Source organism: Lepus europaeus, chromosome 6 (assembly GCF_033115175.1).
Source record: "Lepus europaeus isolate LE1 chromosome 6, mLepTim1.pri, whole genome shotgun sequence".
Classification (NCBI taxonomy): Eukaryota; Metazoa; Chordata; class Mammalia; order Lagomorpha; family Leporidae; genus Lepus; species Lepus europaeus.
Window position 1 is genome coordinate 118,957,985 of NC_084832.1, and position 26,450 is coordinate 118,984,434.

The 26,450-nt window shown below is 44.2% G+C and overlaps 2 protein-coding genes across 9 annotated transcripts in view; one reads left to right on the top strand and one right to left on the bottom strand.

Annotated features, from left to right (window-relative positions):
• Positions 1 to 5,525, bottom strand: part of INTS13 (integrator complex subunit 13) — a 31,526-nt gene extending 26,001 nt beyond the window's left edge. The window contains exons 1-4 of one of the 4 annotated variants that reach the window (XM_062194966.1): positions 5,366 to 5,525; positions 4,718 to 5,027; positions 3,897 to 4,132; positions 1,878 to 1,952 (exon numbers count right to left, since the gene is read on the bottom strand). In XM_062194966.1, the coding sequence (XP_062050950.1) occupies positions 1,878 to 1,952; positions 3,897 to 4,121 (300 nt within the window). In that variant the 5' untranslated portion in view covers positions 4,122 to 4,132; positions 4,718 to 5,027; positions 5,366 to 5,525. Of the gene's footprint in view, positions 1 to 1,877; positions 1,953 to 3,896; positions 4,133 to 4,705; positions 5,049 to 5,365 lie in introns of all 4 variants that reach the window. The other 3 variants (XM_062194965.1, XM_062194967.1, XM_062194968.1) reach the window with 3 other exon arrangements.
• Positions 5,526 to 5,699: 174 nt separating this feature from the next.
• FGFR1OP2 (FGFR1 oncogene partner 2) overlaps positions 5,700 to 26,450 on the top strand; it is a 47,369-nt gene continuing 26,618 nt past the window's right edge. For 2 of the 5 annotated variants that reach the window (XM_062194972.1, XM_062194975.1), the window contains exons 1-2: positions 5,700 to 5,924; positions 21,924 to 22,072. In XM_062194972.1, coding sequence (XP_062050956.1) covers positions 21,938 to 22,072 — 135 coding nt within the window. In that variant the 5' untranslated portion in view covers positions 5,700 to 5,924; positions 21,924 to 21,937. Of the gene's footprint in view, positions 5,925 to 5,958; positions 6,052 to 21,923; positions 22,073 to 23,979; positions 24,056 to 26,450 lie in introns of those variants that run through there. The other 3 variants (XM_062194970.1, XM_062194971.1, XM_062194974.1) reach the window with 3 other exon arrangements.

Sequence of the window (26,450 nt, forward strand, 5' to 3'; positions counted from 1 at the left end):
GGCATGAAAATGAATGACTGAATGGTGCAGAACTTAAGAGGACGTAAGCTAGAAATCCCAGTCCATTCAGGGGAAAAAAGGCCATCCGCTACAGATGTGTCGCCTGCAGAACTCAGGAGGGGTTCAACAACTGGTGCGGCCCAGCATCACACAGAGCAGGACTCAGAAGACAGTGTAAGGAATAGCTGACCCCCAGAGCCTCACCCTGCCCATCTCAGTCGCCACCTCTCCCAGATCCCCCAACACAATCACGCTCCCTGGGGGAACTGAACCAGAAGGGTACCAGGCACAGATCCCACACGGCATGGCACAGGCAAGGTGAGACCCCAGGGCAGTCCTGCCCAGTGGAACGTTCTGTCGTGATGAAAATGCTCTCTACCCACGGTCCTCACTACGTAACCACTATCTCCGTGTGGCTCCTGGAGCTTCTGAACCTCACGTAACCTAAGTTAAAATAGCCACCCGTGGCTAGCAGTGACTGTACTGAACAGCCAACTACCAAAAGATGATACAACAGTCGGGAAAGTCTGCCTAGTGAGTGTGAGAGCCTACCCTCTGCGGCTGCTCTGAGAGGGCTGAGAACCAGGTGCAGAGTGCACAGGCAGGAGAGTGGCAGAGTTCCTCCAGGGACCCTCGGGCCCTGGGAGCGCCATCTGCCGACTCCGACATCCTGAGGCTTCCCCCACAGTGACGACCAGGCAGCAGTGCCTGCTCCTCAGCACACAGTCTTCCAATCTTCCATCCTGTGTGTTGCTTTCTAAGGTCACACAGCCAAATAACAGCAGGCATTTAAGAAAAGCCTCAACATGAAAAGAACCCTTGGGGACACCAAGGGATGGAAACAAAACTTCAAATAAACCATAATACCCTCAGGTAAAAAATTATACCCACAGAACAAGAAAGACAGGACAAAAATGGATACAATTAGGATATAAGTACAAGTTCTTGGAAAATGAAAATACAATCAATTAAAAAGCTCCATAAAAGGGTTATAAAGCTCAAAAACATAGGACAATGAGATGGAGGAGAAAAAGAGTTAGCAGAGTAACTCGGGAATCTCCCAGGTACCCACAAAGACACCCCATCGAGAGATAAGAACATTATCAAGGAATCAAACAGGAAATCCGTCCTGAAGAAAGGCCAGGCACAATGCATGCAGAACAATCAACACCAAGGCATGTCACTCTCTGACAATGTTAGAACATGGAGGTGGAGAGGCAATATTCCAGAAACTTTCAGGGAGAAATTACGAAGAATGATACTGGACTTGCCAGTAACACCAGTTCTTGAAATTCTGAGGACAAAGTTATATCCAATATGGTACTTTTTATACCCAAAGTATCAATAAAGGGTGTTACAGGAATTCTGGAAGTTATATTCCAGTAAAGCAAAAGAGAGCATGAACAAAAAGAAGGGGAGAAAATGGGATCTGAAAGGCAGCGACAGAAAAGGATCAGATCAAGGCAGCGGCCCAGGAGCAGCGAGCTCAGCCATGCGCAGCCACGATGTGTGGGGGAACACGCACCCCATGGCTCAAATACCCAGCATGCTCTCGGCCAAAAAACTGAGGTGGGTTGTGAGATACAGAGAGAACTATGCAACTGCAGGGCAGAAGAAAAGGAAATGATAAATTCTAGGAATAAACAAAAAACTTATACAAGGACATAATCACATGTACCACTTGTCATTACAGAAACACCTTACGTAGACTTTATAATGCAAATATGGAATTGTGAACTAACTACAGATTCTGAATATTACTTGTGCTTTAGAGCCATACACAAATACTATCTGGACAAAAAATTTTTAAGCATTTTAAAAAAGTTACACATTTAGAAAATTTTCAAAAATGACCACAGCTCAAACCCCAAGCATACCTCTTGTAAATTTTGGTCTTCTTGAGTCCAGGAATTTAAAACATGAGCTCCAGAGTCACTCACAATGAAATTCACCTACATGACATCAAAGAGACAATCAGTATTGAACTCTAATTTCACTTAATCACACCCCCTTCTAAAATAATACGCAATTTCTCATGACGGTTTGCCGTGTGACTGACTCATTCATCTCACAGTTGTGGAATGCTCATTCACGCCAGGAGCTATTCCTGGCCACGTGGACTCGGGAATACAGTGGTGAGTAGACACTCCCCGTCGCTCACAAGGTGGGGGAAGCCAGGGGTGCAGAGTGTACGAAGATAAAGGGCAGCACAGGAAGAATACAAATAAAGGAACCAGATAATTTTACAGAGTGGCAAGAGCTATAAACTAGGTTGGTTATGTGGTCTTGATAGCGTGGTCAGAGATGAGCTCTCTAGGGGAGAGGCAGTGGAGTGGAATCCACAAGGACCACAGAATGTGGCCACTCACAAGCCAGGGTGAGGGAATTCCCAGCACAGCCAACAGCAAAGGAAAAGCCTCTAAATGTTTCCCTCTAAAGGGTTCAGGTCTAAGTGGGCACGGGCACGGGGGTAGGAGGTAAACTGGAAAACACAGGCAATAGCCACAGCCATAGCCATAGCACACTGGAAGTTACGTAACAGATCTGACTTTCTTCTAGGTGTTAAGATACAAACTTAAACATACTACAGGGTAAGATAACAATGAGGAACACACTAGAAGTATCAAACTGCGAATCCTGTTCCTTCTTGGGAGGAGGGTGAGATTTACATCTTCTCCCTAGACAATATGATCTAAGCCATGATCTTTTTTCCTGTACCCAAAACATGAAGTTTCCTTCCCTTAGGAAAAAGGTTGATAATCGATCTCTCCTAAGGCTTATCTGACAGGGATATATTTTACTTGGCACTTTACACAGATTATCTCACTTAAACCTGACAGCAACAAAGTAGGTATTACGCTTACAAGGGCAACCAGGGCTGGAGAGATTTAGAAACAGGATCCAACTCGCACACTGGTAGTTTAAGATGCCCAATTTAAACCAAAGCCTGGGCCCCAAATCATTATGTTACCCTTCTTTTCATATTTTTTTACCTGTTAGAATGCACAAAAATTGGAAGGGCTTATGTTTTAATCTGAAATACATCTGCACGTGTAAGGACTCCAACGTTCACCTTTGCTGCTGCCGCCTGCCTCTGCCAGTCCCAGTAAGAATCAGTGAGGTTCTAGCCTCAATGGCTCCCAGTGAGAAAGCAAATCACCTGCTTCTGGCTAGGCAAATGACGTTCCCCAGAAAAACCTCGGAGATGCTGAAACTAAGGACAACTCTAATAACTGCAATTTTGATCAACTGTCAGTTCTTCATTGTACTGATAAATCATTCCTACTTAGCGTTCTTAAAAACATTTCTTTCTGAGATGACCAAATTCTATAGCAGTTTAGTTTACATTCACCAAAACTGCCAAGAGCCAGCCAGCCTAGGTTCAAGTTCTGGCTCTGCCTGTGCCTGGCGAGGTGATTCAGGACAGGTTTCCTCTCTACCTGTGTCTGCATCTCCAGCGTGGCACCACTAAACGAGACTGACAGCCGCTAGCACTTACCAGCAGAGAGCCTACAGCCAGCAGCCATCCTGCTGCTCGGGTTGCCAACTGTCCTCAAAGGCCAGTGCTGTTCCGTGCGGGTTGTGACACACTTTGAGCACTGCCCCAATACTTACGACACCCATCTCATAGGACTCTTGTGAGCAACAGAGGACTTTTAACAAACATGAAGCAGTCTGGAACACGCCTGCGCTCAGAAATTACGAGCTGTTATTATTACTACTGGCTCCAAGCAGATACTCATGATAGTCATCCCTGACGGCAGATCCACGTGTATTTTTTTAAGTAGTGAACGAACAGTGCTAAATCAAGCCTACAATAAGATTATATATGTAAAAAAAATTCTTTACACAGCTAAGTTCATTCACAGAACCGTGGCTTAGTACTTCGCACTCACCAGCTTCTTGAAAGGAAATATATCATACATTATCCTGCAGTACTCCATGGAGGACTCCACCGAGCAAGTCCACAGTGACTTGGATATGGGGGCCAGGGGGATGATTCCTTGGGTCCTGTTCTTCACCAGCATGTCGAACTCCACGTGCTGCCTGCAGGATTCTGCCATGTAAGGGCAGTGATCCACCACAAAGACTGTTTTATGAGACTCAGAAAAAATCTTCATTTTGTTGCCACCTGCATGGGGGGGGGGGGGGTGGGACATATCAGCCCAGTGTTTACACCCAACAGTTAATGCCTTATGCTATTTCTAATTAATGCATCTTTTCCTCAAAAGGATTTTGGTAGGGAACAAGAATACGCTCAGGAAAATGTGCCCAAGAAACACAGATGCGATGGGGTCAGGCGAGGGAGCCAAGGCCCCGATTCCCGGGGCGTGCGCCACCCCGGTACCACGCTGTCTCCCCACCAGGCACCGGCGAAGCCATGGTCCACACACACCAATGTGGCTGTGCCTGTCGGATGAACCCAACATGGGGAGAACACCCTGTTTTTGTTTTTTTTTTAAATACAAAGGCATCGGATGGCCTTGGGGGCGCCGCACAGATTCTCTGCAAGCTGGCATATCTGGGCTTCCCTTCCAACCAAACCCAACCCAAAACACCACCACAACGCAAGAGTTCTAAAAAAAAGAAAAGAAAAGAAGGGGTGGGTGGGGAGGGGGAGGGCTGGGGAGAGTCCACAGGAGAGAGAGGTGACAGCAGCAGCGCCTCACAACGCCACAGAGCGGGTGTCCCCCGCGCCACTCACCCCGAAACTTACTTGCTCCCGCCCGCCCGGCGGAGACGAGGCACTTTTACAACTTTTCCTCCTAACAGCACGGCTTCCCTAACACGATCTTCTCCCGAACAGACCGTCCGCGTTCGCGAGGCACATGGGAAGCGGGGTCGCGGCGCTCATGGAAACGAACAGGCTTCTCGGCCCCCAGCGACTGCCTTCCCCGGCTTGCACGCACATCTCCCCCCCATGCACGACTCCCCGGGAGAAACCGCCTGGGCGCACCGGGCTGCACGGCGACTGCCGAGGACAGACCTCAGGGTCGACGTCCGCTCACTTTCGTGCCCGCCCGGTCCTGCAGGGAAACGAACGGCGGCTACGGACCGCAGCCAGCGCCGGAGACCGAGGAGTCAGCGCGCGATCGGGAGCGCCCGGCACCACACACCGGCGACCGCGCGTTCCCCGCTCATCGCCTGGCACGCCGGTCCCTCTCAGGCCTCCCGGGCGCGGGCGCGCGCCCGCGCGCGCGCGAACTCACTCACTCACTCACTCACGGGCTCGCGCGTGCGCACAGCGCGCTCCTACAGCCCCGCCCAGCTTCCCTTCCCCCGCCCGCCCCAGTCGCCCCCACAGGAAGAGGGCGGAGCCAAGGAGAAAAAAAAAAAAAAACCTCCACCGCTCAAGATTTCCTACCCGCTAATTTTCCCAGTCACCCATTGGGATGAACGATCCGGGAGACCTGAGTGCTTCCCCACCCGCGAAGTATCGACTACGGCACCGGCTTAAACCAGCCACAGCCCCCTAACCGTACGGCCCACCCGCCCGGTCTCCCCTGCTCGGTCTCTCCGCCTAGGCCAGGTTCCCCCAGAAAAACTCGCGAGACTCTGCGAGAGGCCGACCTAGAGCCTGGGAGTGGATCAGTAGGGAGGGACCTAGAAAGGCCACGCCCCCACCTCGCGTGCCAGTCGGCGAGTGGTCGGCTCTGCCCCACGGTAACGCGGGGGAGGAAATCTCGCGAGGCTGGGGCGCTCTGGGAGCGCTGGTCGCGGGCGGTTGGCCGCGGCTTCCCTGGGGCCAGTGAGGGGCCCGAGCCCCCGCCGGCTCCCCGGCCGCCTGTCCGGTGGCTGTGCCCGTTTCTGCGTCTTCTCGCTGAAGAGACTGACGGGGGCCCTTAGGGTTGCGTAGGTCCGGGTTGGCGGAGGCTTGGAGTCCCAGTCTCCACAGCTGACGGCTGCGAGGGATTGAGAGCCGAGTAAGTGGACGGAGCGCTGGGAGAGGCGAGCGGGCAGCCCGCTCCGCCTGGGCCGCTCCGGAGCCGCTCGCCCTCGGAGCGCTCGGCTCCTGGGAGCCGACTTCCTGGTCCTCTTCCCGGAACCGAGGTGCGGCACGTTGAACGAGAAGCTCTGGCCCTGGCGCTGTGGACTCAGCCTCCGCCTCGCCCACCGGGGCGCTCCCGGGCAGGGCGGGGGGGGTGGAGGGACGGACCCCGGCCGGCCCCAGGTGCCCCTTTGCGGCGGCGGACGCGCGCGGCCGCTGCCTCCTGGGGGCTTTCCGGTTTGCTGGCTGTCTTCTGCCTGCCTCCGTGTCCGTCCTGCTGTCCGCGTTGGGACCCCACCTTCGGCTCTGCACGGCCACGCACAATGCACTGTGTTACTTGTATTTGCAGAACGAGTGCGGTCACCCCACCCCCCACCCTCACCCCCCCCAAGCTGGTTGCTGCCTCCCGTCCTCCGCCCGTAGGCTGAAACCTGACCAGCGACCGTACCGGTCGGACCCCTCCAGATACTCGCAGTATCCACCCATGCCAGACTCCTGGCTGGCTGCCCGGGCACCCCGTGCGGTTTCGCACCTCGGTGCGTGTGCGCCGCGCCTTCCCCGTCTCCCCCTCGTTGACGCCCGGCCTCCCTCGATGCTCCCCGAGCACCTGGGGCAGCCCTGCCGCGTTTATTAGCTTGTGTGCTTTGTGCGTCTGTCTGTCTGTCTGTCCTGCCGAATTGAACTTGAGTCGGGAGTCGTATCTTACTGCTCCTTTAAAACCAAAGCTGGTCCGGTGCTGGTCCACAGGCTTTCGTGTGCCTGTTTATTAAGTAGCCGCCTGAACACGCAGGACCACGAGGTACCTCGTGTGTTCGCTCCACGCCTGTCGACCTCGCAGCACTTGTACTTGGGGTGGACTGAGATTCCGTGTAATGGCGAAAACCTAGCATGCTCTTAACCTGTGCTTATGTTACTGCTATCTGTTAATATTTGGAAAATAATGGGAAACACGTAGGTGTCTTAGATTGTAGACGATGCTTAGCGTTGGGTTCAGGCAGCTCTTGGGCGGACTTCTTGGCTATAGATGAGGTTGGTTTCTTCTAGAAATGTCATGTTGCTTGAACATACGTACTTGCAACTTATTTTTAACCACAATTCTAAGGAAACATGTGTAACTTAAAAAAATCTTCCAGTGCCCCTATTTACAGCTTCTGTTCCTTCCAACTTTAAGAATTCATTTTCTGGCCGGCGCCATGGCTCAATAGGCTAATCCTCCACCTGCAGCGCCGGCACACCGGGTTCTAGTCCCGGTCGGGTCACCGGATTCTGTCCCGGTTGCCCCTCTTCCAGGCCAACTCTCTGCTGTGGCCAGGGAGTGCAGTGGAGGATGGCCCAAGTCTTTGGGTCCTGCACCCCCTGGGAGAGACCAGGAGAAGCACCTGGCTCCTGCCATCGGCGGCCATTGGAGGGTGAACCAACGGCAAAAGGAAGACTTTTCTCTCTCTCTCTCTCACTGTCCACTCTGCCTGTCAAAAAAAAAAAAAAAAAAAAAAAAAGAATTCATTTTCTTCAGAAAGCTGCCCCATAGAGCTCCAAACATCTTCATTCCACCAATGTCAAGGACACTGGAAATTTTCTGTTTTTGAATGCGGTGATGAGTCTGTATAAGATGCTTGCTTTTGTATGTAATTCACATGCATTCTTTCTTGTTCTGTTAAGAATATAGGTCTATAGAAGCCTTTATGCCTTTTGTTTTTGTTTTCATATGTGTCATTTAATATTATCCACTAATTAACATCAGAGGCACTCACCTGATCAGTAAGGAAAAAAAAAAGTTAGGCTAGATGTTGACATGTTGGAGACATCCGGTGGCACCTGAAGAGTGCCAGTCTTTCTGTAAGGTTCCCTATAGGACAGTGGATCGGTGGATAAAGGAAGGAGAGTGACTTGGTGTTTTTCTTAACCCAAATCTAAAAGTAAGCAGCTGGCAGTTGCCATCCTGGGTAGGTGGTGGTTTCTCTTTCATCAGATGCAGAATGTTCTGAACCTTCTGCCAGGAGTCTAACTGCAGAATGTCTTTGGGTGGTAAAGTGGGCGAGAATATGGCTAACACAGCAAAAAAGAAAATAACACTGGCGTTAAGAAAAATTCCCCTGTAAATTGGACCTATGTAAGTATATTTTGATTAAACAGGCACTGGAAAAATGAATTGATAATACCTCTTTTCTACTGGAGTCTATTTTGAGAAATTTGGAACTTAGAAGAATTGGAAAACACTCTTCCCTCTACTTACCAAAAATACTAGAAAAGCACTTTGGTTCTCATAAAAGGAGGCAGACTAACTGCATATTAGAAAATATTTTAAACTTTGTGTGGTTTCACATACAGGAAATGAACATGCAGATTCTTAGAAACTGTGTGTTTTTCTGAAGCTATTAAAATTATGCTTTGAATTACCTGCTATTCCATATCCTGAGCAGATAACTTTGAATTTACAAGACAAATTTTAAGTGTAGTTCATTGTGATAGGACTTCGTCGTGTAATCAGGAGAGAATGTTTTTTAAAGTGGATATTATAATTTTAAAAAGTTTGGTAAACGTTCTTGAGTCTTATAATTAAATGATGCCTGATTAAAATGGTTGCTAGACTTTTATTGGTTATATGAAAAAATATTTGAAATTCTGTTATTTTAAAAATTTTTTCTAACTATAATCATATAATATCTTCATTTATTTTCTGTATTTTAATATCATGGATTTCAGGGTGGGGTCAGGGAGTCTGCTCTGTCCATTAGAGAGATGGAGATGGGGTTTGTTTAGGAAAAGCCCTGTGGATCCGACGAGGCTTGAGAATAGAATACTAGCCTGGGGATCAGGCGTTGTATTTCTGGTATAGCCTGCTTGCTTGGTTGTGGCACTGTCACTCGGCTCCTGATGGGAGCATTTGGACTCCCTGCATCTGTTTCCTCATTGATGACATGGGAATGGCATCCTGTTGCTGAATGATGATATGAGGAAATATTCCATAGGTTCGGAAATTTACCAACAGTTTGAATTAATTAAAACTAATGCCTAGCAGTTTGATTTTACCCTAGCGTGTTCTAGAAATCCATTTGTGTTGAATTATGTTGGAAAAAAGCCTAAGAGTGGTAAAGCAAATTTGAAGAAAGAAACTGACTTGCCATAATTGGGTTTGGTTATTTTTGAAAGATTTTTATGTAATCTAGATACAAGTCCTTTGCCAGATACATGATTTGAAAATATTTTCCCAATCTATAAGTATTCTGTAATTTTAATGAAGTCCAGTTTATCAAATTTTTCTTCTATAAATTATGCTTTTGGTATTGTACCTAAAAAATTTTTGCCTAACCCTGTCTTAAATATTTTATCATATTTTTTTTCTAAAAGTGTTATTTTTAAATTTTGTATTTAGACTTCTGGTCCATTTTGAGTTAACTTTTGTATAAAATATATAAATTCTGTTGGGATTAATTTTTTGTCATGTAGATGTCCAGTTCTGCCAACACCATTTGTTGAAAAAACCTTTTTCCCCTTGACTTGCATTTTTTTTTCAAATACCTATTGGCTGTGTTTCCATGTGCCTATTTCTGGATCTTTGTTCTGTCTCTGTCAGTACTTCACTGTCTGGATTGCTGTAACTTTATACCAAGCCTTAAAATTTGATTGTATGATTTCTTTAGCTTTATTTTCAAATTGTTTTGGATAGTCTAGTTACTTTGCATTTTCATAGTAATTGTATAATTGTTTATTCTTCAAGAAATCCTGCCAGGGTTTTGATTGGAAATTACATTTTTTTTTTTTTTTTTTTTTTAGCTATTGTAAAGGTTTTGCTTTTTACATTTTTTGGTTTCTAACTGTTCCTTGCTAGTTTATAGAAAACCAGTTAATTTTTCTGCTTGGAGCTTGTGGTGTTGATATAATCACATATTAGTTTTTTTTTTTTTTTTTTTTTGACAGGCAGAGTGGACAGTGAGAGAGAGAGACAGAGAGAAAGGTCTTCCTTTTTGCCGTTGGTTCACCCTCCAATGGCCGCCGCGGTAGCGCGCTGCGGCCGGCGCACCGCGCTGTTCCGATGGCAGGAGCCAGGTGCTTCTCCTGGTCTCCCATGGGGTGCAGGGCCCAAGCACTTGGGCCATCCTCCACTGCACTCCCTGGCCACAGCAGAGAGCTGGCCTGGAAGAGGGGCAACCGGGACAGGATCGGTGCCCCGACCGGGACTAGAACCCGGTGTGCCGGCGCCGCAAGGCGGAGGATTAGCCTAGTGAGCCGCGGCGCCGGCCAATCACATATTAGTTTTAACAATTTTTTTTTCTTTTGTTCTCTTGGATTTTCTACATAGACAGCAGTGTGGATTGTGAGTAAGATCAGTTTTATTCTTTTGCAGTCTATATGCCTTTTTCCTTTTTCTAGCCTATTGTACTAGTATCTTGAACCAGAGTGGTATTTGGGGACATCTTTGTCCTGTTCCTCATAACAGGGGGAAAATGTCGTCTTTTATCATCAAGTATGGTGTCTGCTACAGAATTTTTTGGAAATGTGCTTTCTCAATTTGAGTAAATCCCCTCCTAGTCCTAGTTTGAAAAAGATGTTTTACTATGAAAAGATGCTTAGTTTTTTCTGATGTACCAGTTGATAGGGTCAAGTAGTTTTCTTCTTTGGTGGACTACATTGATTTTTGAGTTTTGAGACAATCTTAAATTCCAGATTGAAACCCAGCTTGGTCATGGTGTGTGGTTCTGTAGCCGTTACTGAATTTCAGTTGCTAATATTTTATGAGGGTTTTGCATTTATGTTTATATTTCTTTTTTTGTAGTATCTTTTGTCTACTTTGAGTATCAGAGTAGCAATGTCATGAGTTTAGAAGTATTCCTTTTTCTGAGTTCTTGAAGAGATTGTGTAATATTGGTGTTATTTCTTCTTTAAATTGTTTGGTTCAGTTTGCTATATGTGCCTGGAGATTTTTTGCAGAAGATATTTAACTACACATTCAATTTCTCCAGTAGTCATAAGAGTACCATAGAATAGTTACAAGACTTTACTAGTTAGAAACTCTGCTAACTGTAATCAATAGTCAAGGGACTGTTAGTAGTTAACTGTTCAATCTTGCTTGACTTTGTGACTCGTGGGTTTTGAGAAATTAGTCCACTTCATCTAAATTACCTAATTCAAGTGTATGGAATTGTTGTATTCACTTGTCCTTTGAATGAATTAGGGGTCTGTGGTGATAGCACTTCTTTCATTGCTGACACTGGCTGGCTGTTTTCTCTTTTTTTCTTGTTCAGTTTTGCTGGAAATTGACCAACTTTATTGATCTTTGAAAAGGACGAGCTTTCGATTTTATCAGTTTTCCTCTGTTGATTTCCTGTTTTTGATTTCATTAATTTTACCTTTATTATTTTCTTTCAGGGTCTTCTTTCCAACTTTTTTTTTTGGACAGGCAGTTAGAGAGAGAGAGAGAAAGGTCTTACTTCGATTGGTTCACTCCCCAAATGGCTCCTACGTCCGGCTTGCTACGCCAATCTGAAGCCAGGAGCCAGGAGCTTCCTCCTGGTCTCCCATGCAGGTGTAGGGCCCAAGTACTTGGGCCATTCTCCACTGCCTTCCCGGGCCACAGCAGAGAGCTGGACTGGAAGAGGAGCAAGAGAGACAGAATCCGGCTCCCCAACCGGGACTAGAACCCAGCGCCCATAGGGGATGCCGGCTCTGCAGGTGGAGGATTAGCCAAGTGAGCCGCAGTGCTGGCCCTTTTCCTACTTTCTAAATAATGAGGCTTAGATAATTGACTTGAGATATTTGTAATCTAATAAAAGCATACATACATGATAAAATTTTAGATATATTTCAAGTTTATTAAATCAAAATGTCTTCTTATTTTCAGATACTTACTTTTGACTCATGAATTGTGTAGAGATGTGTTTAACTTGCAAATATTTGGAGATTTCCTGATTATATCCCTATTATTTATTTTAGTTTAATTTCTTTGTGGTCAGAGAATAGCATTTATATAATTGCAATTCTTTTAAATTTGTTAAGGTTTGTTTTGTGATCCAGAATGTGATATTTCCTAGTGAATATCATGTGCTTACAAGTAATAGACAGGGTCTGGTGGCGTGGCACAGCAGGTAAAGCCACTGCCTCTGACGCTGGCATCCCATATGGGTTCTGGTTTATGTCCTGGCTGCTCCATTTCCAATCCAGCTCCCTACTAATGATCTGAGGAAGCCCCTGCCACCCACTTGAGAGACCTGGCTTCCACTTGGCCTCTTGCTGGCTGTTTTGGCCATCTAGAGAGTGGACCAACAGATGGAAGGTCTCTCTCTGTCTTCATCTCTCTCTCTTCCTCTCTCTAACTCCTTCAAAATAAATTAATTAAAAAAAATAGGTAGTCCCCACTTAACTATGCAGCATATGTTCTAGGACTCCCAGTGCCTGAAACTTCAGAGAATAACAAACTTTATATATACTGGGATTTTTTTATATGCATATAAAAGGTGATAGATTTTAATTTATAAATTAAGTACAGTAAGAGGTTAACACCTGAAAATAAGAATTATTATGTATGTAATAAAAGATATGTAGATGTAGTCTTTCTTAAAAGTACAGCTTTTGTTTTGGGGAGCACATGGGTTTCTTTACTTTGTACCCTTCACCTGGTTTTATCATGTACCCTGGGCATCTTCTAAAAGAACCAGGTTTCCTCACAATTGACGGCTTGGATGTATCCGTTCTCCCTAATCAACTTACTTCAACTCTGCTGAAAATGATGTGGCCTCTTCTTCATGAGCAAATGCAGTCCCTTGAGAAATTTTCATATTTTTCAAGACAAACCTGTTCCTGAATCTGCAGTCATCCCTTAGCAATGAACAGCTTGGTGCCATGCATTTCAGAGGATCCCTTACTGAAGTCTTTATACAGGCTCAGTGCTTTCTGGGACTTGCAGTTAGACTATGTTTTCTGTTAAGATCTTCCACCCACAGACGTAGTGCCTTTTCCATCTAAGTACTTATCATGCACTGTGTCTGTAACTTTCGCATTTTGAGCTGTGCAGCAAACTAGGAAAAAATAGTTCTTCCTTCAGTTTCACGGATGCAGTATTCTTACTATAGATCTTAGCAATTTCAGTGCACAATTTGTTCCCCCTTCCTTATTAAATGGTTACTTTTCATTAAGGAAGTGCTTATGGCCTGAATTTGGCATATCCAGATTGCCAGCATGGCTACTTCTATGATTTGGGACTATCAAGTAAATTAAGGGTTACTTGAACATAAGCCCTAGGATACATACCATGGTAGTCAATCTGATGAAGGATACAGCTACTAAGTGAGTAGTGGGCAGGTAGAATACATAGCATGGATAGCACTGGACAGAGGGCTGGTTCATGTCCCAGGCAGGGCAGACCCATGGGAGATTTCATCATGCTACTCAGCATGACATAATTTAAAACTTAAGAATTGTTTATTTCTGGAATTTTCCATTTGATGTTCTCCAACTACTGTGGAACCCAGGTAGCTGAAACCTTGGAAAGGGACTGTTCTGGTCTGCTAATGGTGGTTGTAACGTTTCAGAGATACAAATTTGATCCTCTTAGTTGATAGCATTTATTTCATCTGTATCCTTGTTGATTTTCTGTGTACCAGTTATATCAACTGCTAAGAAGGGAGGGTTGTGTGGATATACACTTCTATCCTTACAGTTCTTCCAGGTTTGCATTATTGTGAAGCTCTAGTTAGGAACATATCCGCTTAGGATTCTTTATCTGCTTGGTGAATCAGCCCTTGTATGGTGCTCCTCTGTCCCTGCTGATGTTCTTTTCTTTGAAGTTGACTTCTGATTCTCCTCCTCCTCCTCGTCCTCCTCTTCTTCTCCTAGATTTATTTATTTATTTGAGAAGTAAAGTTACAGACAAAGACGGAGAGAGAAATTTTTCCATCTGCTGGTTCACTCTCCAGACGGCTGCTGCAGTTGGAGTCTTTGCATACTACACCACAGTGCCGGCTTCCGGCCTTTTTCTAATATTTATGGCCACTTCAGCTTCTTTAAAATTATACTTTTTTGGAGACATATAATTCACACAGCATACTATTCACCCATTTTAAGTATATATTTTATTTTTTTAATATACTCAGGATTCTTCAGCAATCACCAGAATCAATTTAGGACATTTTTATTACCCCCAAAAGAACCTGTATGCTATTAGTAGTCACATCTCAGTCTCCCTACTGTTTCCCGATTCCCCAGTATCAGCCCAGCCCTCAGCAGCTACCAACCTATCTTACACTTTATGGATTTGCACGTCAGGACATCATCCTCGGCCCTTGATTTCTTTATTTTTCTGTCCAACTATTCCACTGTATTAATATACTACATTTTATTCACTCATCATTTGATGGATATTTTGGTTAAGTTTACTCTTTGGCCATTATGAATAATATTGCTGTGAACATTTGTAATTTTTAAAAATTTTTTGGTGTATACCTAAAAGTTGGAATTGCTGGATTATATGTTTAACCTTTGGAGGAAATGCCAGACTATTTTCAAAATGGCTACACCATTTTACATTCCCACCAGCAGTTTTTGAAGGTTTCAGTTTCTGTGGTAGCTAACACTTATTTTTCTTTTTTATTGTAGGCATCCTAATAGATATATCTCACTGTGGTGCTGAATTGCATTTCCCTGGTGGCCAATTATACTGAGCATATTCTCATGTGCTCATTAGCATGCTGGCTTTCTTTTGATGAGTCCTTTTTCCGTTCTTTTATCCTGCCTCTGTCATACTTGGAGTTTCATGTAAACAACATGCAGTTGGGCCTTCTTTTTAAATTTGTTCTGATAATCTACCTTTTTTTCTTTTTTTTAAAGATTTATTTATTTATTTGAAAGTCAGAGTTACACAGAGAGAGGAGAGGCAGAGAGAGAGAGATCCTCCATCTGCTGGTTCACTCCCCAATCGGCCACAATGGCCAGAGCTGTATCAATCTGAAGCCAGGAGCAAGGAGCATCCTCCAGGTCTCCCATGTGGGTGCAGGGGCCCAAGGAGTTGACCATCTTCTATTGCTTTCCCAGGCCATAGCAGAGAGCTGGATTAGAAGTGGCTCAAGGCTGGCGCCACGGCTCAATAGGCTAATCCTTCGCCTGCAGCACCGGCACACTGGGTTCTAGTCCCAGTCGGGGCGCCGGATTCTGTCCCAGTTGCTCCTCTTCCAGTCCAGCTCTCTGCTGTGGCCCGGGAGTGCAGTGGAGGATGGCCCAGGTCCTTGGACCCTGCACCCGCATGGGAGACCAGGAGAAGCACCTGGCTCCTGCCTTTGGGTCCTGCCTTTGGATCAGCGCAATGCACTGGCTGCAGCGCACCAGCTGCGGCGGCCATTGGATGGTGAACCAGCGGCAAAAAGAAGACCTTTCTCTCTGTCTCTCTCTCTCTCTCTGTCACTGTCCACTCTGCCTGTCCAAGAAAAAAGAAAAAGAAATGTTGTACTATGTAAATTAACGATAAAACTACTACTCAAACAGTACTTTATACTTTGTGTACCTGTGCAGGTGCAAACTGTTGCAATCTTTACTTAGTATATACTAAGTTGATCTATGTCTAAAGATAATTGAAAATGAATCTTGATGAAGAATGAGATGGGAGACGGAGTGGGAGATGGGATGGTTGCGAATTGGAGGGAGGTTATGGCGGGGAAAGCCACTGTAAACCAAAAGTTGTACTTTGGAAATTTATATTTATTAGAAGTTGAAGAAAAAAAAAGTAATGGTTTAAGCCGCTGCACCACAATGCAGCCCCGATGAAGTTTTTAGTGCTCTGGTATTGTCTGGTCGCCATTCTGATTATGTCTGTTTTTATCCTCATGGATTTTTTTGTTTAAGGTTGATTGATTTCTTTTTATTTGAAAGGCAAAATTAGAGAGAGTGGGAGAGACATAGATACCTTCCATCCCAAAATAGCCAGCATTGAGCCAGGCCAAAGCCAAGGGCTTCATCTGGGTCCCCCTTGTGGGTGGCAGGAGCCCTAGCACTTCAGCCATTCTCCACTGCCCTCTCAGGCACATTAGCAGAGAGCTGAGTTGGAACTGGAACAACCAGGATATGAAGCAGCAGCCATAAGGGATGCTGACAGGAGGCAGCTTAACCTGCTGTGCCACACACTGGCCCCAGTTTCAAGGATCTTACAACCTGACCATCCTCCATTTCTTTGGAATTTGACAGGCAGATGTTGTATGTCTGTGATGGCATATTTAAACTTCTCCATGGATTTGTTCTAATCTTGTTTCATATGAGGCCTATGCATAGGGACTTGCATATATATATATATATATATATATATATATATTTTTTTTTTTGGACAGGCAGAGTGGATAGAGAGAGAGACAGAGAGAAAGGTCTTCCTTTGCCATTGGTTCACCCTCCAATGGCCACCGCAGCCGGCGCACTGCGCTGATCCAATGGCAAAGCCAGGTGCTTATGCTGGTCTCCCATGGGGTGCAGGGCCCAAGCACTTGGGCCATCCTCCACTGCACTCCCTGGCCACAGCAGAGAGCTGGCCTGGAAGAGGGGCAACCGGGACAGAATCCGGCACCCCGACCGGGACTAGAACCTGGTGTGCCGGCACCGCAAGGCGGAGGATTAGCCTGTTGAGCCATGGCGCCAACAGGACTTGCATATTTTATTCCTACTGTGTATCTACTATTGTGACTGCCATCACTTCAGTTAAAATCAAGCCATCACAAAGTTAATGTACTTGTTTGTTATGGGCTGTCTGAGGGTCCTCTTTGCTTTATAGCATTTTAAAGAAGTAAATATTCAAAAAGTGCACCAGGAGCAGGTGTGCCTGGTTGGGGCACTCACATCCTAAAGGTGCCTGGATTCTGTTCCTTGCTCTGGCTCCCAATTAGCTTTTTTCTAATGCAGACTCTGTTAAGCAGTATTTGATGGTTCAAATGATTGGGTCCTTGTCCCCGACGTGAAAGACTTGAATGAGTTTCAGGCTCCCAACTTCATCCTGGCCTAGCTCCTGCCTTTGCAGGCTTTTGGGGAGTGAGCCAGTGGATGGGGAAACAACATATGCTCTCTCTCTCTCAAATAATAAATAAATAATAAAAGCATGCGAGCTACTACCGTGTATATTTTCATTTCAACAAACTACTTTTATCCTGGAGGGCCACAATTAAGTCATTTGATCAGTTTGACTTGTGTTTTAAAATTGAGTTCATCAGTGATAAAACTCAGTGATTCTGTTGTAAATCAAGCCTGGTATTAACACTTTATTTTTAATATAAAACCAATTAACAAACAATAAATTCAAGATTTAGTACCAGAGAAACCACGAGTTTCATTTGAGGCCTGTATACTTCCTGAATGACAGAAACACAATCTTGAAATTTTTCAGTAGGTAAAGACTGCTGGTTAAGAGTATCACACCAGCAGATAGTTACATGAAAAGAAGAAAATAGCAATAGTCATTCAAAGGTAGAAAACCGGGGGTGTTTGCCTTTAGTCATAAGCATTTTTTATATATGGCAGCATTAGGTTTAAAGGTCTAATATAGAATCTGACTGCTTTGAAGCAAGGAGGCTTCACGCTCCGTGAAGAAAGTGCCTGTCCATACTGATGCTGGGCTTCAGTGACTCTCTGTCTCTGGATTCTTTTGCCTAGAGGACTCTGGGAGTGTGAGCTTTTTTCCTCCATACAACTCCCTGAATTATATACAGAATAAGGGTTCTGATGTCTACATGAGCTTTCATCTGATCGTATCTAGGAAACCGTAGCACATTTTATTTGGAAGTTGGTGTTGTCCTCAACACTTGTACATGTTGTGGTTCAACACATAAAGAAGTGTTTCTGTGGTGGGGTCACATGGCTTCACTTGACAGATGGCACCTAGGAGAATTAGAAGTTCCTGGGACTTAGTGGCTGTAGAATATCAAAATAAACTTTATTTCCTCTTGCTCTGGACTTGAAAATTTGTCTTTTATTGTTTTCTTAAAACCAGTTGTTTTTATAAACAATATTTTTCTTTTTACTTATGACAAGTCAGTTTGCCCTCCAACTGTTTTCTTTCTTTGCCTTTAGAAACAACTTTAAATTTTAAATTTATTTTAATTTTTATTTAGCTGAGAGGCAGAGACAGCACCAAACCACTGCAGATGCCCACACAGAGCTGGAGCAGGCTGAAAACTAGGAACCAGAAATCAATCTGAGTTTTCACATGGGCGGAAGAAACCCAGCTGCTTGAGCCATCACCTGCTGCCTTGCAGGGTGCACAGTAGTAGAAGGCCAGAATCAGTAGTAGAGCCTGGACGAGAGCCTGCATACTGCAGTGTGGGACACTGGCATCTCAACCAGGAGGCCAAACACCCACCTCAACAGTTCAGAAATTTTACTTTGAAGGATCTGGTGTTTTCTCGTAGTGGAATTAATAGGAGTTACAGTGACACGTAAATAAGAAAGTTTTATTATTGTATGTGTACAGTTTTAGATAATTCCTCCTGCAAGTTCAGGAGCAGGGCAGGGCATGACTGGAAAGCGGCATCTTGGAATAGATTTTGTGTAGTCACCCTTTGTGTTTGAGCCAGTGTGGGACATTGGTTGCTTTCCTGGCCCCTTTGCTTGTCAAATGCTTAAGTACCCTTATCTAATCCCCCAAAATCTTAGGAAACAAATCTTTTGGTCTGATCTACAAAGCCAAAAGTTGCATTGTTTTTTGGCTTGTTTAAGTCTTAAAACTTGCTGGGAGTTTCTAGTGATACATTGGACATTTTCTGTATCGCTAGTCTTACATTTTAATTTACTTTGCTTGATTAAATCATCTTATTGAGGCTTGGAGCTAGTTATTACAAGAAGACAGGGCGGGCCTTTGACCTTAGCAGCTGGGATGCCTAAATCAGAGTGCCTGGATTTGAATTCTGGCTCCACTTCTCATTCTAAATTTCTGCCACTATGTTCCCTGGGAAGCAAGAGATGATGACTCAAGTATACTGGTCCCTTAAAAACACAAGGGAGACCTAAATTAAGTTCTGGGTTCCTGGCTTTGCCCAGGCCTAGCCTAGGCTATTGTGGGCATTTGGGGACTGAATCCTCTCTTGCTTTGCACATGCTCTTGCAGTGTGTGTGTTTGTGAGCGTGGGTGTCTGCCTGCTTTTCAAATGAAATGAAAATTTTAAAAATATGACCAGGAGAGACCCGTGCTGTGGCGCAGTAGGTTAATCCTCCGCCTACAGTGGTGGCATCCTGTAAGAGTACTGGTTCGAGTCCCGGCTGCTCTTCTTCCTATCCAGCTCTCTGCTATGGAAAAGCAGTAGAAGATGGCCCAAGCACTTGGGCCCCTGCACCTACATGGGAGACCCAAAAGAAACTCCTGACTTCAAATCAGCCCAGCTCCAGCTGCTTCGGCCATTTAAGGGAATGAACCAGTGGATGAAAGACCTTTCTGTCTCTCCCTCTCTCTGTAACTCTACCTCTCAAATAAATAAATAAAATATTTTTTTTTTTTTGACAGGCAGAGTGGACAGTGAGAGAGAGACAGAGAGAAAGGTCTTCCTTTTGCCGTTGGTTCACCCTCCAATGGCCGTCGCGGTAGCGCGCTGCGGCCAGCGCACCGCGCTGTTCCGAAGCCAGGAGCCAGGTGCTTCTCCTGGTCTCCCATGGGGTGCAGAGCCCAAACACTTGGGCCGTCCTCCACTGCACTCCCTGGCCACAGCAGAGAGCTGGCCTGGAAGAGGGGCAATCGGGACAGGATCGGTGCCCCAAAATATTTTTTTTTAAAAATTATAACTAGGAGTACGATTTGAACATATGTGAAATCTATTTTTATCTTTATTTAAAATTTAAATTTACTATTTGAGAAGCAGGGAGAGACAAAGAGAGAACTCCCTTCCACTAATTCATTTCACAAATGCCCACAACAGCCAGGGCTGGGCTGGGCCGGGCCAGACCAGAGCTGGAAACTAGGAACAGTGGAACTCAATTACTTGAGCTATCACTGCTGCCCCCCAGGATCTACATTAGACGAAAGCTAGTCAGGAGCTAGAGCTGGGAATGAAACCCAGGCACTACCATGGGTTAAGATATCTTAGCCAGTAGTTTACACAGTTTTTAATCTTTATTAAATATAACATTAAATTAAAGTCTTCTAGAATTGCCTGAATTATTTTCTTTTTTAAAAGTTCTATAAAACTTTTATAAAGCTGGGCATTAAATCTTTTCTGCCTTGCTGCATTTTTTTTGTACCTGAGTGAAAAAGAAGTATTTGACCTTTTTATGCAGATCAGTAACATTTAGAAAAAGCCTGAATTGTCTAGCAAATTTGTCTTAAAGTTGATGAAAGTTCTGGGGCCCACATTGTGGCCAGTGGGTTAAGCCCTGCCTGTGATGCCAGCAGTTGAAGGTGAAGTCCCAGCTGCTCCACTTCAAGTCAGATTCCCTGCTAAGGCAATCTTCCCTGGGAAGGCGGCAGAAGATGACTCAAATACTTGGGCCTCCTGTTAGCCTCATGGGAGAACTCAATGGAGTTCCAGGCTGCTGGATTCAGGCTGATCTGGCCCTGCTATTGTGGCCTTTTGAGTAGTGAACCAATGGAAAGAAGATCTTTCTCTATGTGTGTCTCTTTGTTTCTCTCTCTCTAATTCTGCCTTTCAAATGAATAAATAAATTTTAAAAGGAAAGAAAATCTTTAACTATAGCCCCTGACTTGAATCTAAAAGATTTTTATTAACTTTTATAAACCTAACTTTTGGCCTTGTAATTTGTAATGAGATTTTTTTTTAAAGGAAACTCTTGAAGAAAGGTGGTTCATATAGAAGGGTGGGTAAAACTTAACGGAGAATTTTAAGGAGGGAAGGTTTCAGAAGAATATCAAGTTTTTGAATATGCCAGTTTTAAAATTAAAGTTTTGAGGTCTCCATATACCTTCTCCAAAAAGCTAACTATTGGCTATTTTGTGTTTTGTCTCTTATTTCTTTTAAAGACTTTATTTATTTAGGAGGTAGAGTTATTGACAGTGAGAGGGAGAGACAGAGAGAAAGGTCTTCCATCTACCTGGTTCACTTCCCCAAATGGCCATAACAGTTGGAGCTGAGCCGATCTGAAGCCAGTAGCTTCTTCTGGGTCTCCCAGTGGGTGCAGGGGCTAAAGACTTGGGCCATCTTCAACTGCTTTCCCAGGCCATAGCAGAGTGCTGGATTGGAAGATGGGCAGCCGAGATTAGAACTGGCACGCACATGGGATGCTGGCACCGCGGGCCGAGGATGAACCTACTGCGCCACAGCACCAGCCCCGCTGTCTCTTAATTTTTTAATACTAACATATCCAGAGTTTCCCTTAATAGCCACTACTTTGAGTCAGAATCTGCCCCTCCCCCTTTATAAAGAATGTGCAAGAGTTGAGATTATAATGCAAGTTCATGTAGAAAGCAGTTGTTTCCCTAAGAGGAGGTTGAACTTTGCTGTAGAATGACATAGTGGCCACTTTGGCTGCCGTAGTATGTGTTTGTGGATAGTGTCCCAGGTCAGTCAGAAGCTTTGAGGAGTTCTTACACCTGCCTGGCAGTCATTGACAGGCATACAGTCTGGTAAATAGGATGACCTTTTTCAAAATGACAAGCTACAGACTGCCCTTATGAAGAATACAATTTCTGTACAATGTAACATTCTATGAGTTTTCCTTGGAGATTGACTTTTTTCCCAATATAAATTCAGGATATTTTAAATATGAGGGCACTTCAAAAAGTTTGTGGAAGTGGAATCAGTTCATGTGTATTTTGGTACAAATAAATGCCTAGTGTTTTTTTTTTTTTTTCCCACATACAAACTTTCCATGAGCATTTTGAACGTTATCTGTGTGTATAGATTTCAAAAATTTTTTGTGCCAAGAATGGTGAACAGTGCTGTGACACAGGCAGCTGAAGAAGCCTATCTCTATTAACATGCAGCTGGAATAAGGTGGTAATTCTGACTTTGAGTCTTACTTTTATTTATAGGCATTCCTTTAGAAATGAGTTGCACGATTGAGAAGGCACTTGCTGATGCTAAAGCTCTTGTTGAAAGATTGAGAGATCATGATGATGCAGCAGAATCTCTGATAGAGCAAACCACAGCTCTCAACAAGCGGGTAGAAGCAATGAAGCAGGTTTGATTTCTTTCATCTTGATTCCATTTCACACAGCCGTCACTGGCATTTCTTTATTGCTTGAGTCATAAAATGCATCTTACTTTGTACTTATTTTTTGTAATATTCTCTATAGTTTTAAAGTAACTTGCCTTGCACATTTTGGTTTTACCTTAAGGATATAATTTTGTCGTATTCAAGTGACATATACAAGGGAAAGTTCATGGACAAATGGTAATAATAGTTAAGTTCATTTTGGTGCAAAATTTTTGAGATCCTTGCAGAATTTTTTCATAATTTACATTTTCCATGAATTTTTTAAGATGCTTCATATATTTATGTGTATTCTAAACCTGTAGATGGGCTCACTTATTTTTCTTACAGAGTTGAGCTGAGAAAATAAATGAATTTGTTAGATCTAGATATATTTGACCACATGATACCTTTTGTTGGAACACATTTTGCTCTTATGTAATGTAGAAATATTTATAATTTTCTTTTTAAAAGTACATAATACTATTTAACAGCAAAATAGCTTCTTAAAAATGGTTTTAATGATGTGCAGTTACCACATTCATACATTCCACCTTATTTTTCATTTAGTTCTGTTATCGAAGAAATTAGTAGAGCTTTATTTGACATTATATAACAGGATCTCCTAGTAGGCCATGGAGTTTAACTACCATTTCAAAAACTGCTTTGTCCGGTGCAATGGGTCACTTGGCTAATCCTCTGCCTGCAGCACTGGCACCCCGGGTTCTAGTCCCAGTCGGGGCGCCAGATTCTGTCCCTGTTGCTCCTCTTCCAGTCCAGCTCTCTGCTGTGGCCTGGGAAGGCAGTGGAGGATGGCCCAAGTACTTGGGCCCTGCACCCGCATGGGAGACCAGGAGGAAGCACCTGGCTCCTGGCTTCAGATCCGTAGCGGCCATTTGGGGAGTGAACCAACAGAAAGGAAGACCTTTCTCTGTCTCTCTCTAACTCTGCCTGTCAAAAACAAGCAAACAAACAACAACAACAACAACAAAACTCTTTAACACAAGTTTTCAGGTTTGTAAGAGAACTATAAAATTTCTGATATCAAAATCAGAGGGAGAAAATGTATATTCATAGCCAACTCTTTTGTCCTCCCATTTGGTAAAAAAGAGCAACCCTAGGATAATTCTTGTAACAGAGCTCCTGGAAATAGTGTAGCAAGTTTATTTATTTTGTTTCTAACAGTTACTTTAAACAGATTAGAAGCCTCCCAACTAAGTAGTTTTTCTATGGAACTCCAGTAAACATTTACGGGATACTAATCTGTTAAAAAAAAAATGAGTGACGTCTGAAGTTAAGAACCAGTGGTGATGTAATGGCATTACTGTCTCTTAAGAATGGTTTGAAATTAAAATAAGTGCAATTTTAAAGTTAAATTTTTACTTTTTTAAAAATACAAACTATTTTTTTTAAAGATTTCATTTATTTATTTGAGAGGTAGAGTTACAGACAGTGAGAGAGAGACAGAAAGGTCTTACTTCTGTTGGTTCACTCCCCAAATGGCTGTAACAGCTGGAGTTGCACAGATCCGAAGCCAGGAGCCAGGAGCTTCTTCCTGGTCTTTCATGCGGGTGCAGGGCTCCAAGCACCTGGGCCATCTTCCATTGCTTTCCCAGGCCACAGCAGAGAGCTGGATTGGAAGAGGAGTGGCCGTGACTAGAACCAGTGCCCATATGGGATGCCAGCGCTGCAGGCCGAGGATTAACCTTCCGCTCCACGGTGCCAGCCCCCAAACTATTTCTTTAAAGATTTTTTATATTTCTTTTGCAAATGTTCTTTATTATTAATTGAGATACACTTCACTTAGTCTACCACAAAGCCTAGCTTATAGAAGGGTACAGTTCATTGGATTTAGTATACTCATAGGTTGTATAACTAGATCTATTTAATTCTAGATCATTTTCATCACCTGAAAACTCATATGTTGGGTCTTAGTCCACCCGTACAAGGATGGACTGGGTCCGAGGAAAGGTAAGTGCGACCGCTCGCCCGTTCCCCAGCCTCCTGGTCCCGGAGACAATCAGACGCAGCGGGGAGCCAAGTCTAGCAAGGACTCAGTCACCTTTTGTATAATAATACCTTTTATAACACAAAACTGCAGAGTCATTGGGGCAGGGCTAAGGACCAGCCAATCACTTTACACAGTCACCTTACGGGGGGATTTCTATAGGACTAGCCCTATGTCTATACACTTGTTACTAGTTTTGTTACCTCCCCGGATGTTGCGCAGCCAATTAGCTTTAGTGGTAAACAACTTTGGATTCCGCCCATCTTACTTCCTCTGGGCGCCATCTTACTTGGCTCCGCGTGGCTTCGTTCCGCGCAGCTCGGGCGGGGGCACCCTGGAGCAGCTGCGCATGCGGAGCCCCCGGGCCAGGCCTGGCCTGGCCTGGCCGCGCTCATGCCCCACAGATTCCCCCTTTTTGTTTTAGCACGCGATCCCTGTCTTAGGTTGCCCCCAGCCGTCCTTGCCCTTACCCGTCATTGGTAACCCAGGCAGCTTGGCCATGAGCCCTGTCTTAGGTTGGTGCAGGACGCTGGGTGCTTTACCCGTCTTGGGGTGTCGCGTGACTTGTAATTATGGGGGCGTGGTGAGCTTTCTCCACCGCCTGTCTTAGGTTGTTCCGGTCCATCCGGAATCTTACCCGTCATTGGCAATGTGGAGAGCACCGGGGGCGCTTCCCCAGTTCAGGGGATCGTAGCCCTCTGTGGCTAGCAGGCTCTGGTAATGAACCTCAACCTGTCTTACCCTTGTTGCCTCTATGCGCTGTTGTATAAACTGTATAAGCCTATTCGTTATGCATGGGCCAATAGCAAGGATTAACAGCAGGGCAAGAAACAGTCCAAGAAGAGAGAAGAGGTAGGGAAAGAGTCCATTAAGGCTTGTCCAAAAGAGGCTTTCTTGGAGTTCTCTTCATCTTTTTCAGGTCCTCCTGAAGTGTTTTGATGATCTCGTTTGGGTCATCGAATCCCCCGTCACTGGGCTGGGCACTTCTTGTCAGGATCATAGTGAAGAGTAGCGTCCGCATCATCGCCTGCCTTTTGATTTCGATCTCCATCCGTTTCTGGAAGAGGAAAGACAAGGGGATCTCCCTCAGGGGCAAACTGCTCCCTGGGTGGGTTGTTACTTGCCTCGGGCATAGGCCTGATATTTCTGGCCAGTATTTAAATTGGAGTTAACTCCCCTATGGGGAACACGCAGCCAAATCCTCTTCCCAACTGAATCAGTGGGTCAGGCCCTCTCCAGAGTCGGGTGAGAGGGTCTCTCCATCTAACAAGCATCTGAGGTTTAGGGGATAAATGTCCCCAATGTTTTTGGAACCTTGACTCCCTTGACCCTTTCAAAAAATTTAAAATATTGATGGTGAACAAGGCCTTATGTAACTGTAGATGGGGGGTAGCCACTCCCCCTTTTTGTTTTAATAACTGTTTTTTGAGGCATTGATGGTTTTTTTTCCACCATAGCCTGTTTCTGTGGGTTGTGAGGAATTTTAGTAGAGTGTTGAATCATTTTACGTCTTGGCAGCACTTTTAAACATTTCAATTGGTTATTATTGGTTATTATCTCTATAAGATGAGAGATATATCTTTTGACATTTCCAGGGGCCCTTCTGGAGATACCAAAAGTTTAGAGAATTTAGAACTTTGATTTTTAGAAAGTTTGTTAAAGGTGCCAAGAGAACTTAGAGTATTTGGTTAGAATAGAATTTTTTAACATTCTGAAATGATAACCCTTCATTAGACAGGATGATCTTAACACTTTTAGAGCAGATCTAATCATAAAGGTATTTAGCAATGCTTTTCATCAATTTGAACTTAACAGAGACAGTAGAGTACCACACCATTAACTCCTCCTGGACAGCAAACATGGACACTAGTACATGCTTACAACTTTGAAAAGATCTTCATCGTTAAGAGAAACAAGTTTAAAGCATAAAACTGAGCAAGTGAGCTACCAAGCAAACCGAAGGGCTTTGGCATTAACTTAATTTTCTGAACCAATCTGTATTGGCTTACTTTAGTTAACAATATAAGGGCTTGTATACACAGAATTTACTCTCATTTTTATAAGACCACTCTAGCTGGAAAGCAAAAACATGAATACAGCACAGGTCTGACATTATTTACAACATTTTAATATACTTTGTATAATTTGAATTGACTCAAACAGTTGTTACTTTAACAAATTTAGAGTCCCATTTTTTGAGAGTTCCAGGGATCCTACTGGAAGTCCCAAAGTTGTTAGACTCCATTTGAGAATTTAAACTGTTAGAGAGTCAAACTACTCATCCAAAAACCAGTACGTATAACCTGAGTATTTTAACCAAAGCTGTGGGGTAGATCTGATCAGAGTTAGGTAATCACT